This window comes from Myotis nattereri (assembly GCF_964212035.1).
Source record: "Myotis nattereri genome assembly, chromosome: 1".
Taxonomy (NCBI): domain Eukaryota; kingdom Metazoa; phylum Chordata; class Mammalia; order Chiroptera; family Vespertilionidae; genus Myotis; species Myotis nattereri.
The window spans coordinates 74,742,862-74,763,089 of record NC_138075.1 but is presented as its reverse complement, the minus strand read 5'-3'; the positions used below and the strand labels follow the sequence as shown (position 1 = coordinate 74,763,089).

Sequence of the window (20,228 nt, the reverse complement as noted above, 5' to 3'; positions counted from 1 at the left end):
GAAAATCCTAAGGCAAAACTGAATTATTAAAGCCTGACCAGCGTGGCTCAGTGGTTGAGCGTCAACCTATGAACTAGGAGGTCATGGTTCGATTCTTGGTCAGAGCACATGCCCAGGTTGCGGGCTCGATCCCCAGTGTGGGGCGTGCAGGAGGCAGCCAATCAATGATTCTCTCTCATCAATGATGTTTCTATCTCTCCCTCTCCCTTTGTCTTTGAAATCAATATAAATATATTAAACAAAAATCCCCAAACTGAGTTATCAGATTAAATTTCTAGTAATATGAGTCAGGGCATGCCTGACTGAGGAAGGAATTGTTATCAGGGAAATCGAGATATCCCTTTCCCTACTGCGTGCTTGAGGGTGCAGTTCTTACGATATCCCAAGAAAAAGAATTTTCTGAGACTCACTCAGGAGGGTGAGGGATTTTTATTTGCATGGAATGGAATTACATCCCTGGGTTTCCAGTGTCCCATTTCCCTTAATCTAGTCCTGGAAGAAGTGTAGCTGGGGACTCAGTAGAACTAAAAGCAAAGCCAGTGTCCAGAATTTCTGTTCCATGTAGCAGCAAGGTCCAGTTCAGCATCAGGCTAGTTACAGTCTATTAGTCCATTGTGTGTGGGGGTGAATGTATGGGAGCCAAAAGAACGAGCCCCCTACAAAAAGAGTCCCAAGAGCACAAGAGTACAAGAGAACGAATTCCTTTGTTCAGGGAATTAAGTGTCCCAAATTTTGCACCTTTGCAGTGCCATGCCTATTCTGGCCAGTGATTCGTTCCCAGGTATGACTGACAGACAAGTACCTCCCCTAGTCCCCCCAACTTTACTGGATATGTGTCTACTTCCCCGCTCCCCCTGTCCAGTCCTTTCCCCCAGCATCCATAGGGAATAGACCAGTGGCTCCATGAGAAGTGTAAAGCTTTAGCTTCCTGGTGAAGCTGCCCAAATGACATGTCTATGTCTATAATACTTGGCCTTCCCTTTCTTCCTTTCCTGTTACTAATAACTAGGTTAATTATATAGGTATCCTTTCTCCCTGAGAAAAAAAGGAACCTCTTTGTATTCTTACAAAGGAGAAATGAACAAAGGTCTCTATCTTCTTGTAATTGCTTATGCTCTCAGGCGTATGTAGACCTGCCTATCCTAAGGCTCAGAGGTTCTCCCTGTCTGACAGAGGAAGAAGGGAGCAAAAGGGAATGGAATCTTCATGTAGGGAAGGGAGATTTTGCAAATTCCAGGTCAGTCTGGTGTCCCTGAGGGTGACACAGTGAGATGTCCAGGAGGATGACACATTGGACAAGCTGGCATTCTGGTTGTATTCTAGAATTGACAAACTTGACAAGAAGATTAAAAGGCATAATCAAAAGTGAGGAGACTTACAGTAACAAAGGTCTAGTGAGTGGTAAAATCTCACGTGATAAGTGGAAAATATGACTTATAGCGTCCCCTATAACTTAGGTTGGAGGAGTGGCTTCCCTGGAGGCAGGTGTGTCACACCTGTCTGAAGCTCTTTTGTCCACTCAAGTTAAGCTAAGGGAAATATTCTAGGATTTCCCCCATGAGAAACTGGGGTCTTTTCTGTTTGCACTGTTTGGGCAGAAAAGGGAAAACAGTTTTAAGCAAAGCTGCTACTGTCCATACTTCATTGATTCAATCATAAATCCAGACTGTTGAGTCTCATTTTAGGATGCAGATGGCTTCTACTGTGAGGCCTATATTGTGTGAGCATGCAATCAGGTAAATTAGGATATAGACATACATTCTATGAAAACAGAAGGAAACAAAACAGAGGTTAATGTTCATAGCAAATCATAAATGAGTTAAGAAGCCTTTCAGATGTAAGGCTTTTGGTGGAATGGAATTACACGATGACAGTCTGATAGTTTGTCTGCAAATAGAACATCCCTGGTGATGTCATCAGGTGCTGAGGCCAGTAGGGCACACATAGACAGCCTTAAGAACAAAATTTTGGAGAAACCAAGATGGCGGCAGAGTTTGCTGCCTCGCACAACTTCAAAAATACAACTAGAAGACGGAACGGACATCATCCAGAACCACAGGAAGGCTGGCTGAGTGTAAATTCTACAACTAGAAGGCAAGAGAAAAGCTTACTGAGACTCAGAGGAGGAGCCATGCAGAAGTAAAATACTAAGGTACAGAGGCGCACGCGTAGCTGGCTGGCGGCTGAGCGCGCGGTTGTCTTTTGCAATCAGGAGGGAGTCTCAAGCTCTGAGCTCCAGTTCCGGGCGAGTCTTTGGGGACCCAGACTCATACAGGAGAAGCGGAACTGTCTGGCATCGGTCGGAACTCGAGGGCAGCTTTCCTATCAGAGGGGCTTGCAGTGATTACCGGGACATTGATAAGTGGAGCCTCTGAGTGCAGGACTGAGAACAGCCATAACTGCTAGCCCCGCCTGTTGATCCCATGAGACCCGCCCCGCTCAAACCCTGCACGGAGGCTTTTGCTGGGTAGTCTTAGGCAAAGGCTAGATTAGCACCTCCCTAGAGAACCAGGAGCGAGTGTGCCCAGTGGTCAGAGAGGGACCATCCAGTTTGCACATCCTCGGACCCTTAAAGGACACACTCAGGGGGCAGACTCAGTGAACACCAAAGCCCCATTGAAGCAAGTCTTGCCCCAGAGGGGTGTCTCCAGCACAGAAGTTCTCCCACTGCAGACACAGCAGATTCTCACAACCAGTTGGCCTGGAGGTCAATTCCTCCCAGTGATAACTACAACAATCAAGGCTTAACTACAACAAGACTGTGCACAAAGACCACAAGGGGGTGCACCAAGAGTGTCATCCTCAGGTAATTGGGGAGGCTGAACCACTGGGCCCTAGAGGACACTTAGCACAGAAAACCACTTTATCAACACAGGGAAGCATAAAAAATGCAGAGACAAAGAGAAAGGACACAAATGACAGAAATGGAGGAAAGCCAACTATTGGATATAGAGTTCAAAACCACACTATTAAGGTTTTTCAAGAACTTTCTAGAAGCCACCAATAAATTTAGTAAGACCCTCGAAAAGACTGGTGAGACCGCCGATAAATGTAGTGAGATCCTCAAGAAATCTTTTCAGACCCTCGAGGTTATGATAAAGGACCAACTAGAAATTAAGCATACACTGACTGAAATAGAGGATATTATACAGACTCCCAACAGCAGACTAGAGGATCGCAAGAATCAAGTCAAATATTTGAAATACGAAAAAGCAAAAAACACCCAACCGGAAAAGCAAAATGAAAAAAGAATCCGAAAATACGAAGATAGTGTAAGGAGCCTCTGGGACAGCTTCAAGCGTACCAACATCTGAATTATAGGGGTGCCAGAAGAAGAGAGAGAGCAAGATATTGAAAACCTATTTGAAGAAATAATGACAGAAAACTTCCCCTACCTGGTGAAAGAAATAGACTTACAAGTCCAGGAAGCGCAGAGAACACCAAACAAAAGGAATCCAAAGAGGACCACACAAAGACACATCATCATTAAAATGCCAAGAGCAAAAGACAAAGAGAGAATCTTAAAAGCAGCAAGAGAAAGAAAGGCAGTTACCTACAAGGGAGTACCCATACGACTGTCAGCTGATTTCTCAACAGAAACTTTGCAGGCCAGAAGGGAGTGGCAAGAAATATTCAAAGTAATGAATGCCAAGAACCTACACCCAAGATTACTTTATCCAGCAAAGCTATCATTCAGAATTGAAGGTCAGATAAAGAGCTTCACAGATAAGAAAAAGCTAAAGGAGTTCATCACCACCACACCAGTATTATATGAAATGCTGAAAGGTATCCTTTAAGAAGAGGAAGAAGAAAAAGGTAAAGATACAAATTATGAACAACAAATACACATCTATCAACAAGTGAATCTAAAAATCAAGTGAATGAAGAATCTGATGAACAGAATAAACTGGTTATTATTATAGAATCAGGGGCATAGAAAGGGAATGGACTAACTATTCTTGGGGGGGAAGGGGTTTGGGGGATGCAGGAAGAGACTGGACAAAAATCGTGCATCTATGGATGAGGACCGTGGGTGGGGAGTGAGGACAGAGGATTGGGTGGGAACTGGGTGGAGGGGAGTTATGGGGGGGAAAAAGAGGAACAAATGTAATAATCTGAACAATAAAGATTTAATTAAAAAAATAAAATTAAATGTGCAGGCAGAAAATAACAAAATTTTGAAGACAGTTAACTGCATTGGAGTCCACTATCTATAATTGGACATGATGATTTTCATTAAAACATAATTCTTCTCCTTAATATTACCCTCATTTTCAGACATACTATATCAAGGCCTGATTATTTGCATAAACAAGAACAGCAATTCATCAAATTGATCACAGGCTTTTTCAAATTTGTTTTGCTGGTATTTTCACAAGGAATCTTTAGATTGACCTTTAGTGAGCAGTCAGCCCCTCAGAGTGGAGAGGCCAAGCCCTAGTTGCCATCAGGCTTTGCCTGAAATATCTGTACGTTTGGATCAAGTCCTCAAGTCCCTGAGGTGCCCAAAGGTGTCTTGAGGTTCTTTTCTTGTCATCTTTCAGGAAAGCAGCCTTCATTCCTTCCCTGGAAAGACTGCCATGAACCACATGACCAAGTAAGGTATTAGGCCATTTCTGCAAGTGGCCTTTGATTGGCTTCAATCAGATTTGAGAGTCATTAAGGCATTCTGGTAACATTTAGAATCCAGGCATATGTCTCTCTCAGACGTGGCATTCCAATCAAAGTCTGGTTAATAAGACCACATAATTTGGAAGTAGTCTTATTGGATTTATGCAAAGAAATTATTGCCATGAGCCACTCATTAAGAACTGCCAAATTTGGGCACTGGCCTGTGTTTCTCTCTGAAGTCAATGAACATATCCTCTGCTGGGGATAAAAAAAAAAAAGTGAAAAAGACAAAGGATCATGAAATTTCATTGGGATAACGTTAATTTTTTGGACTTTTCTATAGGAGATATGGTCTTAGGCAGAGTTTGTAAAGAGGAATAGAATTAGAGAGGAGTAAAAAATTAAAAGGTCCGGGATGAAGCAATTCAGTGTTGAAGTTCTGTCTCTCTTGCAGACCATAAAGCACCTAATGGAGGCAGAGAAGGTGAAAGGATTCTGCCAGCTGGTGGTGGCTGCCAAGCTGAAAGAGGGTATTTCCCACCTCATCCAGTCGTGTGGCCTTGGAGGCATGAAGCACAATACAGTGGTGATGGGATGGCCTCATGGCTGGCGCCAGAGTGAAGATTCTCGATCTTGGAAGACTTTTATTGGTACAAAACACTTCTTATACTATACCAAGGGCCCAAATAGGGCAGGTAGTTAAATCCCTGTTTCCCTAACCCCAACCCCTAGCTTCATAAGTAGAGGCTGTGCCTTTGCTGCAACATGGTCTTACAAGGGCACCTAAATAACTACTGGTAATAATAACCTTATCCTACTCATCCCCTTCTAGCTTTACATTATGTTCATGAATTATTTATCTCTGTCAAGTCTTATGTTAGCAATTATCTCTGAAATTGACATATTTATGAGTCCCATATTGACATTCTCACAGGAATTGGAAGGGTTGCCCTCAGCTTCAAAATCTCCCAAATTCACATGCCCCCCCCCCTTAGAAATGTAGTAAATAGAATATATTTGGTAATGTACATCACAGTATTCAATCTAATTCTGTTAGCTATTCAGTTTTTTTCACAGTAGTTTTCATATTTGTGGTATACCTACTATGTAAATAGGACACCTTGCTCAAAGAAATGTGAAGGAACATTATCCTTGCTTCCCTGCCGTGGTGGCCCTGCTTATCCTGATTCTCTTTTCTCTCTCTAGGCACAGTTCGAGTGACAACTGCTGCCCATCTGGCCCTGCTAGTGGCGAAAAACATCTCGTTCTTTCCCAGCAACGTGGAGCAATTTTCTGAGGGCAACATTGACGTGTGGTGGATTGTGCATGATGGGGGGATGCTCATGCTGTTACCATTCCTACTTAAACAGTACAAGGTATTTTAGACATCTTTCAAAAAGTCTTTCTCCCTTAACTTCTGTCCTGTTTATTAGATAAATTCTTCCTCTTTGATTGTATAGTGTTAAGGCCTAGAATCAGAAGATGTGGGGATTATTCTTGGCGCTCCAGTTTCAACCTTATGAGAAATATTTCCTTTGTAGTTGATATTTACCTATCTCTAAATGAAATCCCATAAATTGATAAAGTTATATATGAGGCCTGGAAAAAACATTAACAAGTAAACATTTTTTTCTTTCGTTTTTTTATTTTGTTTTATTGATTTCAGAGAGGAAGGGAGAGGGAAAGAGAGATAGAAGCATCAGTGATGAGAGGGAATTATTGATCAGCTGTCTCCTGCACGCTCCCCCACTGGGGATCAAGCCCACAACCCAGGCATGTGTTCTGACCAGGAATCAAATCCTGACCTCCTGGTTCATAGGTCGACACTCATTCAGAGCCACACCGGCCTGGCTAAACACATTCTTAAAAATAAAAGACCAAGGTCTTTCGAATTTGGAAAAGGGTAAATGTGCATGTTTGTGTGTCAATTAAACTGAAATTTAAAATAATATAGTCTGTATGCATGGTGTCAATATGCTATCTGAATAAAGCACTCTCTTAATGTATCACACGCCATCTTTTCCTTTCTTGCCAGGTGTTTTCTTGTTATGAAATTAAGAACTGCTTAAAACAGTCTTGACCAGGTGGCTCAGTTAGTTGGAGCATCGTCCCATACACCAAAAGGTTGCGGGTTTGATTCCCAGTCAGGACACATATACCTAGGTTGTGGGTTCAATCCCCAGTGGGGCGCATTTGGAAGGCAACTGATCAATGTTTCTCTCTCCCCCTTCCTCTCTCTCTAAAAATCAGTAAAAACATATCCTCAGGTTAGGATTAAAAAAAAAAAAGGCCTGCTTAAAACAGTATTTAATGTGTTTCTTGTCAAACTTTTGCCCTAGTACAATAATGTTGCAAGTAGGACACTAGGAATCAATACTCTGACACTCTAGCAAGATGTTCTAGGTAACAGTGCCTTGTGTTGTAAGAAATGTCACTTTTGCCTTCTTACATAAAATTTTCCATGTGCGTATGGTCCTTTATCAGGTATGGCGCAAATGCAACATACGGATCTTCACAGTAGCCCAGCTAGAGGACAACAGTATTCAGATGAAGAAGGACCTGGCCACCTTCCTGTATCACCTGCGCATTGAGGCAGAGGTGGAAGTGGTGGAGATGGTGAGAAAGCTGTGTGAGACCAAAGAAACCACCCTTCACCCACCCCTGTCTTGTCTTCCTAGTACCTTTTCTGGTTGGAAATTCTTTAGCTGCAGATGTGGATTTATCCTTTAGTTCCAACACAACCCTAATATATTGATCTAAATAAGTAGAATGTGTATGTGATGTGTGTTTGGTGGTTTTTAATTTTTTGTTTTCTTTTTTGTTACATAGCCCTGATATTTCTGTCAGGTTCCTGTCTGCTTAATATAATTTCATTAAGTTTTCATTCATGTATTCATGCTAAAATCACAGCTTTAAAAAAAAAAAATAACCTAGCAGTATTAAAAAAAAAAAAAGACTAGAGTTTGTGTTTTGTGTTTTAAGGAAACATGTAATGGTTAGATTATGGACAGGATTCTCAGGGCTTCTTCTGGGTTGGATCTGTGTTCCACAATGTCGTGTTTATGTGGCTCAATGACTAAACAAAAAAATAGGAGTAAAACTTAGGTCGACATTGTGATACTTTGTCGGGTTTAATTTTGTGAGTGAAGATGAACATGTGTGGTTCATCCTTTCTCTTTGTTTCCTCCCCACTCTGATATATGTGGCAGCACGACAGTGACATATCAGCTTACACTTATGAACGTACTCTGATGATGGAGCAAAGGTCCCAGATGCTCCGGCACATGAGACTCTCCAAAACGGAGCGGGACAGAGAGGTGAGACCTTGAGGCAGTAATCTAATCCTGGCCTATGAAATCTGTCACTGAAAGGAATGATACTGTATTGTTTTTATGAGATGACAGATTTTTTTCTTCTCACGTTATCAGTTATTCCCCTATAGTCACATTATTGTTTCAAAATAGAGCTGTGTTGGACCCTCCGCAGGCACAGTTGGTGAAAGACCGGAATTCAATGCTACGACTGACCAGCATTGGCTCTGATGAGGATGAAGAGACAGAAACCTATCAGGAGAAGGTGCACATGACTTGGACGAAAGACAAGTACATGGCATCCCGGGGGCAAAGGGCCAAGTCAATGGAAGGATTCCAGGACCTGCTGAACATGCGTCCGTAAGTTTTCCAGCTCACAAGCTTATCACATAACAGTATCCTAATCAGTGCCACGGATGCACCTTTGCCAGGATACACAGGATGGAATCTGTTCATTTTACTCCAAATCCAGCCATCTCTCTGTTGTTTGCCTATGCATACCAGCTACCAATTAACACTGTACACAAGGTAACCATCCTTCTTTATACTGTGTTCCTGGTATAAACAAGCAAACAGAGTGAGAAAATCCAAGGTGTTAATATTATAAGGCAGTCATTTTGCTCATTCTATCATTCATACTCAAAGCAAAAAGCTCCATATCTCAAGTTTTGTAAGGTTGTTGATGATATGCCTAGTTTTCTGTTTGCCTTAACCACCTCTCCCCCCCCCCCCCCTTCTTCCCCTTTCCCTCTGCAGGGACCAGTCCAATGTGAGGCGGATGCATACAGCAGTGAAGCTCAATGAGGTCATAGTTAACAAGTCCCATGAAGCAAAGTTGGTTTTGTTGAATATGCCAGGGCCACCCCGAAACCCTGAGGGTGATGAAAACTGTATCCTTTCCAAGAATGGAGCTACCAGTAGGGAAAATATTAGTTTGCTTTTTATTTTATTTTTATTGATTCCAGAGAGGAAGAGGGAGATAGAAACATCAGTGATGAGAATCATTGATTGGCTGCTCCCTGCTTAACCCCCACTGGGGATAGAGCCCGAAACCCAAGCATGTGCCCTGACGGGAAATCAAACCATGACCTCCTGAGCCACACTGGCCGGGCTTAGCTTGCTTTTTAGATGTGACTACTTGGCCGCTATAAAAGTGATTGCTCCTGCCAAAATTTTCCTCTTGAAGAGGGAGACTTTTAAAAGCCTTATTATACAGGGATTCTTACAAAGCAGTGAGATTAATCTTTTAAGGAGTTGGGGTTATATGTTCTCTCTGAAGCCTAAAGAGACTGCTTTTAAGTGGTATATTTGCAACATTACTTCTAATACTGTGTATGGAACCCTTTCTGACAATCCCAGAGACAGAATACCCATATCCTTCCTCCTTTTCAGGCTCTACCCACTTGCAAAGCCTTTCTTTTGGATGGCATTAGGGGAGAAGCAGCTGAAGTGGACCCTCCTCTGAGGGGAAAAAAGAGATAAAAGGAAAAAAAACCAGGATTTTTTGAGACCACTTCAGCACTGCAGTGGTGACACCTGACCCATTCCCACCAGTATCATTAAGGAAGAGAGTTTTTAAAAAGGAAAAAAGAGCTGGCAGAAAAATTCTACTTGAGCAGCTTCACTTAGAAAACTTGGGTTCTCTAGAAATCTTAACGAGCTGCCCTGTTGTGGCTTTTCCTTTTTTGGCTTATTTTGCTTCAAAATATTTTACACATTACTTCTGTGTTTTCCCTATTTAAAAAAATATTTAGAAAAAAAAATCTAACAAGTGGAAAAATCCTTCCATATGCAAAAGGACTAGATCCCTGGATTAATTCACAGGGTGAAACTGAATTACAAAGTACAGTCTTCCAATTCTGAGTATGCAATAATTAACAAAAGCATGTTGATTTTTTTGGCTTTGTAATCAGATAAACTCTGATTATCATGGTATAGGTTGTAAAGTGTGCTCTTCTTCTGCCTTTGTCTCCTTGACAAATTCTGAAGACATGGAGTTCCTGGAAGTGCTCACCGAGGGACTAGAGCGAGTCCTCCTTGTCCGAGGTGGTGGCAGTGAAGTGATCACCATTTATTCGTAATTTCCTCCTGAATGACTCTGCTTGGCTTCATGTTTCCCAAAAGGCTTCCATCCTCCATGAGTGCCAGCTCTTTACTACCAGTCCCACTAACTAGAGGCCTGTGTCCTATACACATCATCTGAGTGAATTCTTGACAAACTGAGCCTCAAGTACTTGTGCAAAAACATAACAGTTCTGCTTTTTGCTCTCATATGATCTGCCCCCCTTACAGAAGCAAATATTCCCTCAACATTAGAAAAATGGTCAATTACTAAAGCCATGTCTGTACCAGCTGAAAGCAAGTTAGAATTAACAAGCTAACCAATAAAATGAGTTGTCAGAAGGCATACCAGAAATTCAGCTGAAGACAAAAAGCAAGTACATACCCAGCATTAAAGATTGAGTCTCGGAAGTCATGGTTCAACAGAGAAAAAAAACGACATCATTCTAAGGCATTCATGGCCAAGTGTATGGGGACCTAACATCCTGGTGAAGATAACCCATGGCAAACCAAGATGAAAACTTTAAGCTAATTTTCTTGAGTGTATCCACTGCTTTGCAGGACTCTAATTTTATATTAGGATACTGATATACAAAATCTGAAATATGGCTGCAGCTTCTACTTCGTCCTCCAAAACAAGATTTCCCCCAAAAAAGCAGTGTATGTACACATACTGGGTTGTTGTATATTTCAGCTATTGGTTTTCAAACCCCACTCTGTGATTAAGATTGTAATGTAGGCAGTGTTAACATGGAAATTTTTAAACAGTGGAGTAAAAATTATTTCTTTCAGGTACTTTTCAAATGGCCAAATTAAGGAAATTCTAAGATAGCTATTAAGAATTACTGGAATATAATCTGGTTATCTGTGTGACGTGGGCAAAACAAACAAGCTGTTTTCTAAGATATATAATGTACACTGACCAATAGGTTCACCTTTCCTTCTCTCTTTTATGTCCTCTGGGTTAGTAGACACAGGTCAAAAATCATAGAACACACACTAGGAAGCCTGGCTAAAATTCTTTCCTAAAAGGTTTCTATCTTTTCAAGGGGAAATCCAGCAATGGAATTTGAAGTTCTAGAGCCGTATTCCTTCAGTAGTGCCAAAGTTATTGAGATGCTGCTACTCGCTTACCTACTTCACTAAGGTGGCATACAATTGGCATTGGCCTATCAAGTAACTTCTTTCACTAAGAAACCTGTGGACTCATTTCTAAAGCCATAGTGAAGACTTGAGGCACTCACCTAAATGCCAAGTATGCCCATTTTCCTTTCCATTTTAATTCTGCATTCTGACTGCAGAAACTTGGCTCTAAACTAGGAGACTGTCCAAGCCAGTAGTCTTCTGCTATTTCAGTTTTGCTTTAGAACTTTAAGTATGTTATGGAAATACTTATGCAAGCTTAGCTTATTTGCTAATTTATTGATCACAAAAACACCTGTTTTCCAAGCATAATGAAATTATTCTGTGACTAAATGGTAATTTCAAATATATGTGGATAGGTTATTTAGAAAAACTATTTGCCTATTTTTGTGGCTTTAGAGTTTCACTTTACTGATCAATAGTGGCACTTTTTCGATTACCCATTAGGCTATGGAGCAAGCTGACCTAGGTACCAGCAGACTATTCATTTGACCTTTACAGAGAAAACCCTTCAATATGACTTAAGAAATTGAGTCATTTCAATGTATTCCTTTTACTTTTCTTTCAACCTTCAGGCCGTCATGGTAGCAAAGCAGACAGAATTTTTGTCTTTTATTCTGCTCCTTCCTACAGAGGATAGAAGCATTATTTACTGCTTCCATTGCAACACTCCATTGTTTAGTTGAGTCCAGCAGTAGGACAGGTTCCCCAGGATTCAAAATATTGAAGATCCATGCTCTAAAAGTCTGCCTGCCCAGGAATTCCTCTACATTTACACATACCTTCTGGCCAAAGTGATATTTATATGTTTCCATATAGGAAAAAATATTGGCGGAATTAAGGTTAGTTTTAAAAGCATTTTGTGGTTAGAGCTCTGTAAGAATCTTTCAAAGGGATAAGGGAATTCATGGCTATTAATATAGCCACTACTTCAGCCCCTAAATACAAAATCATTGTTACGTGGGAAAATGGTTATTAGGCCAGATTTAAACTCATCTCTATCTAGAGCATTTCATGTCTCTGTGTTGCTTATGTTGTTTGTCTACAAAGTATCTTGTCTCTTTTAATCACTGCAAATAAAGCAATACGGAAAACTTAATGAGAATGCACCTTAGGGGAAGGGGTTTTGTGTTTCAAGAAGGAAGAGAAAGAAAAGACCTCCTCCTGCCTTTTGAATAAGATCCAACTTTTAAGTCTTAGCTATGACTTTACCAGGGCAGGTGATGATAACATACATTTTCCAATTACTGGCCCTCTGCCTTCTATAGCTTTCTTAAAAGCTGAAGTTTGAACTGCAGCATCTGCTTGACAGGTACCAGGTTCCTCTTGGCAGGGGAAGGATGCCTACTTTGTACCTTCCATTGCCTCAGATTCCTGTGGCCCCAACGATTCCTCCAATCCTCATTCCCCCTAAATGTATTAAAAATCCATTGTGGATATTAAAGTAGCAATTTACTGTAATTATATTTATGTGCTTTTTGTCTGGTTTATTTTTCTTTTCATCATGTATAATCAGAATCCAGCATTAGTTTCTCACACCTCCCACAAGTGTCTCCAACAGAAGTTTTATGTCCCAGCTTATGTTAAATAGAAGTGAAATATTAAGGAAAACAGATTTAAGGGAAACCTATATAATATTTTTAAAGCACTGTTCTTGACCATTTAATTTATTGAAAGGAGATGCTGCTGTGGTTCTTGGTTTAGCAGCAACTATTCTTTTGTTTACATAGTTACGGTTTTATTTGTTGTTTTGCTCTATACTGAAAACATAAATAAAGTTTTCTACATTATTTTCAGTCAAGGGTTGTGGCATAGTTTCTTTGTGTTTGTAGTGATATATACATTATCTTTCTAGGATGTCTCCTCACCCTGGAAAAAAGGGTGTTTTCAGTTCTTTTCAGTACGAGTGATAATGTTAGGGGTGAATATGCTGAGGAGTCATCACTGGGGGTAAAGAAGGTTGTAAATGAGATCCAAATACATGGTCACCAGGTGCTGCTTTCTCAGGTTCACAAAAGCAGTCCACCACCACTGAACTCCATCCTCTGAAACAAGAAGAAGAGGTGAATGGGAATGAGCACTGAAATAACTTCCTGAATCAAGTACTTAATACTTTAACCACAAGTTATTTTATCCTTAAAAAATAACTTCCTGACTTCTAATGGATCTTATTTCTTAAGAAATGGGCTCTAGCCCTGGCTGGCATTGCTCAGTGATTACAGTATGAGCCCCACACATGGAAGGGTCAAGGGTTTAATTCCCAGTCAAGGGCACGTACCTGGGTTGCAAGTTCAATCCCTGGCCCAGGTCGGGGCACTTTCAGGAGGCAACCTATCAATGTGTCTCTCTCCCATCAATGTTTTTTTCTCTCTGTGTCTCTCTCTCTCTCTTTCCCCCCTCCACCCCCCTTTCATTCTCTCTTGGAAGAGGATTAAAAAGGAAATGTGCTCTAATACCAACTCTAATCCCTTACATCAAATGGATCAGCTATTTACTGTCCGTTACAACTAGCTCCAAAGTTAACTTTTCTTTTGCCTTACCTCAGGAGGTTCAATGAAGGCTAACCAGTCTGATGCATGTGTAGGCAATAGTCCCATGGACTGGCACTTATAAACAGCCAATGCCAAACCCATGAGATTTCCAATGAGATACACCAAACCCTGAAGGAACTTCTGGCTTGAACTTTCTAGCATCTTGAAAGCTGTTGGGGTAACAAAGTGCCAAAACAACTTTTTTAAAAATTACGAATCAGGCACATATTAAGATATAAATAATACACACCAGCCCACAGTAAAATAGTAAATAGAACTAGTGAACAAAATCCATGATAAGCTCTGTTTTTCCCTCCATGTCACCACCACTACCATCACCGTCCTGCACACCCTCCCCGCTACTAGCCAAGAGCCATGCAAAGATTTCCAATATGGCCGAAACCGGTTTGGCTCAGTGGATAGAGCGTCGGCTTGCGGACTGGAGGGTCCCGGGTTCGATTCCGGTCAGGGGCGTGTGCCTGGGTTGCGGGCACATCCCCAGTAGGAGATGTGCAGGAGGCAGCTGATCGATGTTTCTCTCTCATCGATGTTTCTAACTCTCTATCTCTCTCCCTTCCTCTCTGTAAAACCTCAATAAAATATATTAAAAAAAAAAAAAGATTTCCAATATGGGTTTTGCCTAAGAATTTACCTTTAATTCTTAAAACTTTCATAAGGGTTATTAGTTCAAGAATACTTACTGGCTGAAATGGCCATAAGTGCCTGAATGGGTCTCCAAGCCATCATACACACCATCATAGTAGGAAAGATGGAGATAGTATTGCCTGCCATGTACATGATGAAGAGGTTCATGGGAATCTGTTTGAGGGGACCCAAGGCAATGTCCCAACAGCGCTAAAACAAAGACACAATTTTAACCTCTGAGCACTACCCTCAGTCGCACATTTATTGTATCACTGATGTTAAAGTCAAATGAACACAATTTTCAATTTTGTGCATCTGACTGATCAATGATTCTCTCTCATCGATGTTTCTATCCTTCTCCCTCTCTGAAATCAATAAAAATATTTTTAATTTAAAAAAAAGAAAATAGATAAATCCACATAGTGAGAGATTAGCATACCTCAATCAATAACTAACAGACAAGTCAAGATATAGATTTGAAAGACATTAACGAACTGAACCCAACTGATATTTATAAAGCATTGCTCCCAACAGCTGCAGAATTCACACTGTTCTCAAACACACATGGGACATTTACAAAAACTGACCACTTGCTAAGCCATGAAGGAAGTGTCAAAGAACTCAAATTATACAAAGCATGTTCTTTGATTACCATGCAATCAAGCTAGAATTCAATAACAGATAGATAACCAAAAATCCATTATGAGTTGAAATTAACAAATGTACTTGAAATAATTCATGAATCAAAAGAAATTATAATGGAAAATATATTTTTAACTGATCAAAATACATTTTAACAACTGTGGAACATAGGTAGAACTCTGAGAAATTTATAGCTTTAAATACAGTTTAGAACACTAAAATTAAAGTAAGCATCTATTTCAGTAAGTTAGAAAAAGAACAAATGAAAAGGAAGAAAATAATGAGAGTAGTAATTAGTGAAATTGTCGTTAAATCAAGCCGACGGTTGTTTTTTAAAAAAGATTAATAAATCTGGTGAGCCTGATGAAGAAAAAAGGATGGAAGATAAAAATTCAACATCAGTAAGCATAACCAATGGACATAAGACACTGGGGGGTAGGGGAGGCCAGGGGATTGTCAAGGGCGGGGGGGAAAAAAAAGGAGACATATGTAATACTTTTTGTAATACTTTAAGCAATAAAAAAAAAAAAAACTTCAACAACAACAAAAAATTCAACATCAGGAATGAAAAAGGGACATCTCTATAGGTTTTGCAAATATTACAGTGATCATACTATGAATTTTAGGAAATGGTACAATTCATAAAAAAAAAAAAATACAACTTACCTAAATGGTATAAGAAATTGGAAATATAAATAATCCCATAACTGTTTTAAGAAACTGAATCTATAACTAAGCCCATCAGATGGTTTTCCTTGGCAAATTTCAAACATTTAAGGAAAAAATAAAGCCAATCTTATACAAACTTAGAAAATAAAAATGAACACTCTACAACTCATTGCATGGGACCTCATAAATACCAAAACCTGACAAGGACATTATGAGAAAAGTTTATAGACCACTATCAGTCATAAACATAAATGCAAAAATCCTAAGCAAATCTAGCTATATAAAAATAATATACCACTATCCATTTGTGTTTACTCACATTAAAAGAATAAATGCCCATACTTGAAATTAAAGTTTCCCAATATGTAATTTACATAGATCATTTGTAAGTTTAAATATCAAATAATCCATACAACAGAACTAAAGAAGTATTTTATGATAATCTACCTTTAAAGTCAAGCCATGTTAATACTTTAACTATCATGTATTATGTTACAATTTGATACCAAGATGAAAAATGATACTTATCAAAAAAAAAATTGAGAATAGCTGTCATTTTCATGTTGTGAAAAATCACAGGAATTTTATGAAACAAATCACTTAGTATTGAATAGCAAGGCTGAGGGGAAAGAAAGTGCAGGCACTGTTCTAGGCTTTTGGGAGACAAAAACCTGGAGCTTAAATTAATGAAAAGATGGGTAGTAAAATAAGTAAACTGTGTCACGTATATTAATGACACGGAGAAATGTAAAGTGGGAAAACAGGATAGGACGTACCATGAGGGTAGACTTCATTGATAAGAGAGCAAGCCATACAGGTGCTGCGGAAGAGTATTCCAGCAGAGGGAAAAACAGGTACACAAATCCTTAGATGGGAACTTGCCTGGCATATGTGAGCAGCAGCAAGGAGGCTAATCTGACAAGACTGCAGTGAACAGAGGGGAAAGTGGTAGCCCTGGACAGGTGGCTCGGTTGGAGAGTTGTCCCATACACCAAAAGGTTAATCGGGTTTGATCCCAGGTTGGGGCACCTACAGGAGGCAGCTCATCAATGTTTTTCTCTCCCATTGATGTTTCTGTCTCTCTCTCTCTCTCTCTCTCTCTCTCTCTCTCTCTCTCTCTCCCCCCTATTCTCTCTCTCTAAAAATCAATAAAAACATATCCTTGGTTGAGGATTAAAAAATAAAATTAGCTTTGGCCAGTGTGGCTCGGTTGGGTGTCATCTGGTGCACTGAAAGGTTGCCAGTTCCATTCCCAGTCAGGGCACATGCCTGGGTTTCAGGCTTGATTCCCAGTCGAAGGCGTAGAGGAGGCAGCCTATTGATGTTTCCCTCTCACATCGATGTTTCTCTCCCTCTCCCTTACTCTCTCTAAAAATCAATAATAAAAAAAATAATAAATAGCCAAAACCGGTTTGGCTCAGTGGATAGAGCGTCGGCCTGCGGACTGAAGGGTCCCAGGTTCGATTCCGGTCAAGGGCATGTACCTTGGTTGCGGGCACATCCCCGGTGGGGAGTGTGCAGGAGGCGGCTGATTGATGTTTCTCTCTCATCGATGTTTCTAACTCTCTATCTCTCTCCTTTCCTCTCTGTAAAAACTCAATAAAATATATTTAAAAAAAATAATAATAAATACAGGGGAATGTGATAGGAGATTAAGTGTTACAAGGGGCTTAGTCAATATAGAGTTAGGTAGAACATTACAAAGACTTTTGCTTTTACAGTAAGTGAAACGAGCTACAGAAGAGTTTTAATAGGAATGATCTGACTCATGTTTTAAAAGGATCATAGTACTGGCTGCTGTGCTGGGACTAGGCTACAGGGGGAAGTAGACCAATTAGAAGTCTGTGGCAGAGAGGGGCACAAGGAATCTTTTGGAGAAGAAGAAAATGTTCTTTCAAGATAGTCGTGGTTTCAAGGTGGTACACCACTATTAAAGCTCATCAGATTGTGCTCTTTAAAAATCAGTGGTTCTCAACAGAAGGGCGATTCACCTCCCTGGAGAAAGGTGGTAATGCTGGAGACATTTTGGTTGTCACAACTGGGGAAGGGCACATTTAGCAACTAATAGGTAGAGGCCAGGGGTTCTATTAAACACCCTGCAATGCACATACCGCCCCCACAACAATGAAGACGTCTGGGTGAAGGATGGTAGTGGCTTAGACCAGGACGACAGGTGAAAGTAATAAGAAGCAGTAAGATTTTGAATCTACTTTGAAGATAAAGCCAACAGAATACCCTGGCAGGTGATGTGGTGTAAGGAAATTAGAGGACAAAAGGATGACTTCAACTGAAAGGCATTGCCACCAATAAATACTTTTCAACCTACTTTCTTATGCCTTAGGTTCTAAATGTCTTTTCTTTTTCCAATTCTTAAGCACTTTTGGAGCTGATATGTAAACTACTGTTAACACACTACTCTCAAGCAGTTGAGCTACCAAAACATTCAGGGTAAGGCCCATCTCCAGTAAGATATTCATGTGCTGTCCGGGAGAGCAGAGCGGGTGGGCGGGCCAGGACTAGCCCCCGAACGACGGCGACATCTATACCTCTGTACCTTCTCCACCAGGATCCGGTCCGTCTCTTGCACGCTGGTATCCGGCACTTGCTTGTCCAAGTAACCAACGGGGTACAGCGAGTCGCCCTGGCCACCGCCCCGGTCACTTCGGCCCCTAAAAAAGCAAACCAAGAAACAGGCCGCTCGCCCAGCGGGCACGGCTCAGCGGCTGAGCGTCGGCCTATGAACCAGAAGGTCACGGTTGGATTCCCGTCAGGGCACAGGCCCGGGGTTCTGGGCTTGATCCCCAGCAGGGGGCCTGCAGGAGGCAGCCAATCAATGATTCTCTCTCATCATTGGTGTTTCTCTCTATCCCTCTCCCTTCTCTAAAATCAATAAAAATATTCTTAAAAAAAGAAACTAAAGCTGTGGACTCCCACATTTCCCGTTCTGCTACCCATAGGAGTTAAGATCTTCAGGTGCACCTCCCAGATTCCATCAGCCCCTCCTGCAGGTTCGTCAGAGCCCTGCCTATTGGGAAGACGGAACTACGCATCCTTTGGGCACAAAAACCTCCACGGCTTCCGCCGCTAGCTGCCCAGGAGCCGTCTTGGTGCCACCCATTCAGTCCAGGTTCCATGCCTCCGGGGCAGTTCTGGGGGCAAGGCCCTCCGCCCAGGCTCCTCACCTGCTGCCTCCTCCAGGCCCGCTCAGCTCAATGGCCCACTTGAAGCGCCGGCCTCGGTTGGCCACCAGGCTGCCCTGGGCCGTCATGGCAATGGACGCCTCCTAACGCCGTGAAGCTGCCTGGTCTAAGCGTCAAACGGAGCCCCAGCCCCACCAGCGTCCGCGACGTCCGGTCCCAGTCCGCAAGCCCACTTCCGGCGCGTGGGTAATACGTCACTTCCGGGGCGGGCCCAGAGTCCGTGGAAGTAGCCAGCGCGGCAGGTGAGAAAAGCTGCCGGAATTTAAATCTTCCTAAAGCGACTCCGGGCGCCCCTCCTTTTGGAAGAGGCCTGTTGTGTGTCTCCTGACCCCGAGGCGCCCATTACGGGGCCGAGGGAAGGTCCGTACTGACTCTGCTTGAGGAGTTGAAGCCAAGAAAAGGTTTTCAGTTCCTCCGCCCTCCCGGGAATTACAAGATTCAGACAGAGCTCGCTTTAAATCCTGGTTTCACCACGGATGTGTGACCTTGCGTTATTTAGTAGCTTCCGAGTATTGGATGTCCACTGTGTTCCTGGAGCTTTGTGCTTATTATTTCATTTCAGTCTCACGGTAACCCTGGGAGGTAGATGGTGGTATCCCCGTTCTGCACCAAAGCCAGGAGGCCGTGTGGGCGTGGGAAGGCTCGCGGGCTGAGGTTCAGATGGCCTCTTTTTGAATCCTGGCTTCATGACGGAATTTTGTGACGTTGGGCAAGTTCAGTTGTGTATATTGCAAACCTCTTCATACGTAAAAGTTGAATAATGCACCTATTTTCAAAGTTTGTTGTGAGGTTGAATGGTGGGTTCGCCATATACGCATGATGTGTTTTTTAATGTCATTAAATAATATACATTATTCGTACTGAGTGGGTTTTGTGTTCAGTTGTACACCTGTATCATAATTTAACCTATTATTGGATACTTACGTTGTTTTCTGTTTTATTTTTCCCTTTTATAACCCATGTTGCTGTGAACATCCTTGCACATCTTTCCTTATTTCCTTAAGTTAAATTATTAGAACTATAATTGGTAGATCAGAGTATGCACGAAACGCCCGCTTTAAAAAAAATTACATTAATTTACATTCCAGCCCTAGCTGCTTTGATTCAGTGGATAGAACGTGGGCCTGTGGACTGAAGGGTCTGGGTTTGATTCTGGTCAAGGGCACATGCCGGGGTTGTGGGCTTGATGCCCAGTGGGGGCGTGTAGGAGGCAGCTGAGCGATGATTCTCATCATTAATGTTTCCATCTCTCTCTCCCTCTCCCTTCCTCTCTGAAATCAATAAAATAATATATTTTTTAAAACAAGAAAGTAACTGTAATACAAAACTGAGTATACTATAATTACACTATGTAAAATACATAAAGGGTAAAAATTAGAGGGGAGGGAGTACATAAAAATGTTATATATTCTGGT

At 41.4% G+C, this 20,228-nt stretch overlaps 2 protein-coding genes across 6 annotated transcripts in view; one reads left to right on the top strand and one right to left on the bottom strand.

The window, feature by feature from the left end:
* SLC12A6 (solute carrier family 12 member 6) overlaps positions 1-12,925 on the top strand; it is a gene marked incomplete at its 5' end in the record, with an annotated part of 88,771 nt that extends 75,846 nt beyond the window's left edge. For 2 of the 3 annotated variants that reach the window (XM_081108076.1, XM_081108075.1), the window contains 7 exons: positions 5,066-5,261; positions 5,818-5,987; positions 7,096-7,227; positions 7,821-7,928; positions 8,098-8,282; positions 8,679-8,812; positions 9,912-12,922. In XM_081108076.1, coding sequence (XP_080964202.1) covers positions 5,066-5,261; positions 5,818-5,987; positions 7,096-7,227; positions 7,821-7,928; positions 8,098-8,282; positions 8,679-8,812; positions 9,912-10,003 — 1,017 coding nt within the window. In that variant the 3' untranslated portion in view covers positions 10,004-12,922. Of the gene's footprint in view, positions 1-5,065; positions 5,262-5,817; positions 5,988-7,095; positions 7,228-7,820; positions 7,929-8,097; positions 8,283-8,678; positions 8,813-9,911 lie in introns of all 3 variants that reach the window. The other variant, XM_081108077.1, reaches the window with a different exon arrangement.
* On the bottom strand, positions 12,759-18,995 carry EMC4 (ER membrane protein complex subunit 4). Of its 3 annotated transcripts, XM_081108102.1 has the most exons (5): positions 18,796-18,995; positions 18,168-18,282; positions 14,359-14,512; positions 13,667-13,827; positions 12,759-13,171 (listed from the first exon to the last, which is right to left on the bottom strand). In XM_081108102.1, the coding sequence occupies exons 1-5, from the start codon at positions 18,879-18,881 to the stop codon at positions 13,136-13,138; spliced, it is 552 nt and encodes a 183-aa protein (XP_080964228.1). In that variant the 5' UTR covers positions 18,882-18,995; the 3' UTR covers positions 12,759-13,135. The 3 variants fall into 3 exon arrangements, with proteins under 3 accessions (XP_080964228.1, XP_080964230.1, XP_080964229.1); XM_081108104.1 differs by lacking the exon at positions 13,667-13,827; XM_081108103.1 differs by lacking the exon at positions 18,796-18,995 and having other exon boundaries at positions 18,160-18,282.
* Positions 18,996-20,228: the final 1,233 nt, after the last annotated feature.